Below are 2,072 nucleotides of genomic sequence, written 5' to 3'. Positions count from 1 at the left end.
GATTAGAATTTAGCACTCCTAACCTCTACATCACCCTGGCTCTCAAGACTCCAAATATCCTACCACTGCACTCTAACAGACTAGCAGCGCTGCCTCACTAGAACTGCCTAGACCTCCCTTCTGCAGGCAGCAGATGCTACTGCGCTCATACCCTCCGTTGCCAAAGAAACCGAATTACGAGCTACGGAAGAGCCACCCAACTCTGCTCATCGCAGCCCCGCCCATTCCCTTTGCACTCCCAAGCCCCGCCCCCTTCAGTTACACAGTCCGGGGACAGAACCGCTTCCTCTTTTTCCTCTCAAAGCCTAGAGAGGCACCGAGAACGACAGATGAGACGCACGCGCAGTGCGAGCCGGCACTGGAGCTGCTGCTTCTGCGGCGCCCGTGTTGGTGGCCGGGGCAGCAGCGGCAGCGCTTCCTGCAGCGGTAACAGCTCCGCGCGGAGGGGTCGCGGCGAGGCTGGGGAGTGCTGCGTCTGCGGCGGTTGGCGAGGCCGAGCGGGCGGCTCGCCGCAGCAGCTGGCGGAAAGATACGCAGACTTGGCGGCCAGCCACGCCGAAGCCGTGAGATTGGGCGAGGAGCGCGAGAAGCAGAGCGGGCGCCTGCGGGACGAGAACACGCGGCTGAGGGTGGAGAACCGGCGCCTGCGCAGAGAGAACCGCAGCCTCTTCCGCCAGGTGTTGAAACTGCAGCAGCAGCCGCTGATCCTGCCTCTTCCAGAAGGGGAGGCGGAGTCTGAAGGCGGGGCTCTGCCGCGCGAGCAAGAGATGCTCAGGGACCGATTGGCTGAGAAGGGGCACGAGCTGGGGACGAAGGCGGAAGTGGGGCGTCAGGTGTAGTCCGAGAGCTGCCATTTCTCCATTAGCGGCCATGGTGATGCTTCTAGTCGGCCTCGCAAAGTGGAAATCCAACAAATGCATTCCTGGGAGCTTGGAGAACCTGCCAATGAAACCACGCTTTGTAGCTGAAAGGAGGCAGTGGGAGCTAGACTACACCTACTTTGGGAATGGCAGCAGCCTCCCAAGCAAGAAGCAAACGGAGATCTTATTTCGTCCTCGCTGAGAGCAGGCCAAGATATACCATTTCGAGGTTTCTGCATTGTCCTGTTTATCTGCTGGCTGGAGACCTCGCCCCCCCCCCCCGATGCATCCCAAGAGGCAATAGTAAAACGAAGATGTGATCAGTAGCGCCTCTTCTGATATCAGAAGCATTTCATTGCCTAAGAGAAAAATTTTATATGCCAGACCAATCAAAAAGCTAGAATTTTCGTGAATCTTTTGCACAAAAGTAAAAATAACAGCTCTTGTATGCAAGTCCTGGTGACAACTGGTAGATTTATAAGCCCTTACATGTTTCTTCCATTTAATAAACCTGATTAATTATCCTGCAAAATAAATTTGCAATGCACTGGATTTTCTGTTTGTCCTTTGTAGAATGTTGGTATGGGGAACTGTACAGGGGCTGGGTGACAAACTGTGACATTAGCTTGCTTGGTCATGATCCTTGCAAGGTTGTGTCCTTAGTAACATGTTGGTTAAGTTCAGAATACCTATTTAAGCAATCATGAGTTGAATTGTCATTTTAAAAAAGGACACTATCCTCAATGCTAAAATGTAGCCTGGGCCTGTGCATTCTGATTGCAGACTTAAATTAGGATACTATAAGTAGCATGTTTGATATTAGCTGTATTTCCAGGCCAGAATTTACTTGTTGGTCTCTAGGCAGTCTTAAGGGAAAATCGTACCTGCTCCTGAATGCTACCGGGACAACAACATCAGAAATTAAAATCATTATAGTTCCTGTTTTAGGTGGAGTGAAAGGAACCAGTGGTTCACACCTTAATGCCCAGGCCTATGCAGCTTTACTCAAAAGTCCCACTAAATTCACTGGTGCTTACTGTCAAGTATGTGCCATTTGGGCTTCAGCCATGGTCACATGCTGATGTCTCTTAAAATCAAAAGGATTGTATACCACCAGAGGTTTCTTTTAAAATGCAACTGCTTTGAAGTCAAACTGTTTTAACATGCCTCAAATGTGCTATGTACCCTTGTTGTAGGATGCTTTACAGAGTA

The 2,072-nt window shown here is 50.8% G+C and overlaps 1 protein-coding gene across 1 annotated transcript; it reads left to right on the top strand.

Moving 5' to 3' along the window:
* Positions 1–243: 243 nt before the first annotated feature.
* Positions 244–1,412, top strand: TUSC1 (tumor suppressor candidate 1). Its single transcript, XM_048504631.1, has one exon. It carries the CDS (start codon positions 330–332, stop codon positions 837–839), a length of 510 nt encoding a protein of 169 aa, XP_048360588.1. The 5' UTR covers positions 244–329; the 3' UTR covers positions 840–1,412.
* Positions 1,413–2,072: the final 660 nt, after the last annotated feature.

The sequence above is a fragment of the Sphaerodactylus townsendi genome, linkage group LG07, assembly GCF_021028975.2.
Source record: "Sphaerodactylus townsendi isolate TG3544 linkage group LG07, MPM_Stown_v2.3, whole genome shotgun sequence".
NCBI lineage: Eukaryota > Metazoa > Chordata > Lepidosauria > Squamata > Sphaerodactylidae > Sphaerodactylus > Sphaerodactylus townsendi.
The sequence above is the reverse complement of the archived record's forward strand: the minus strand, read 5'-3'. Positions and strand labels throughout refer to the sequence as shown.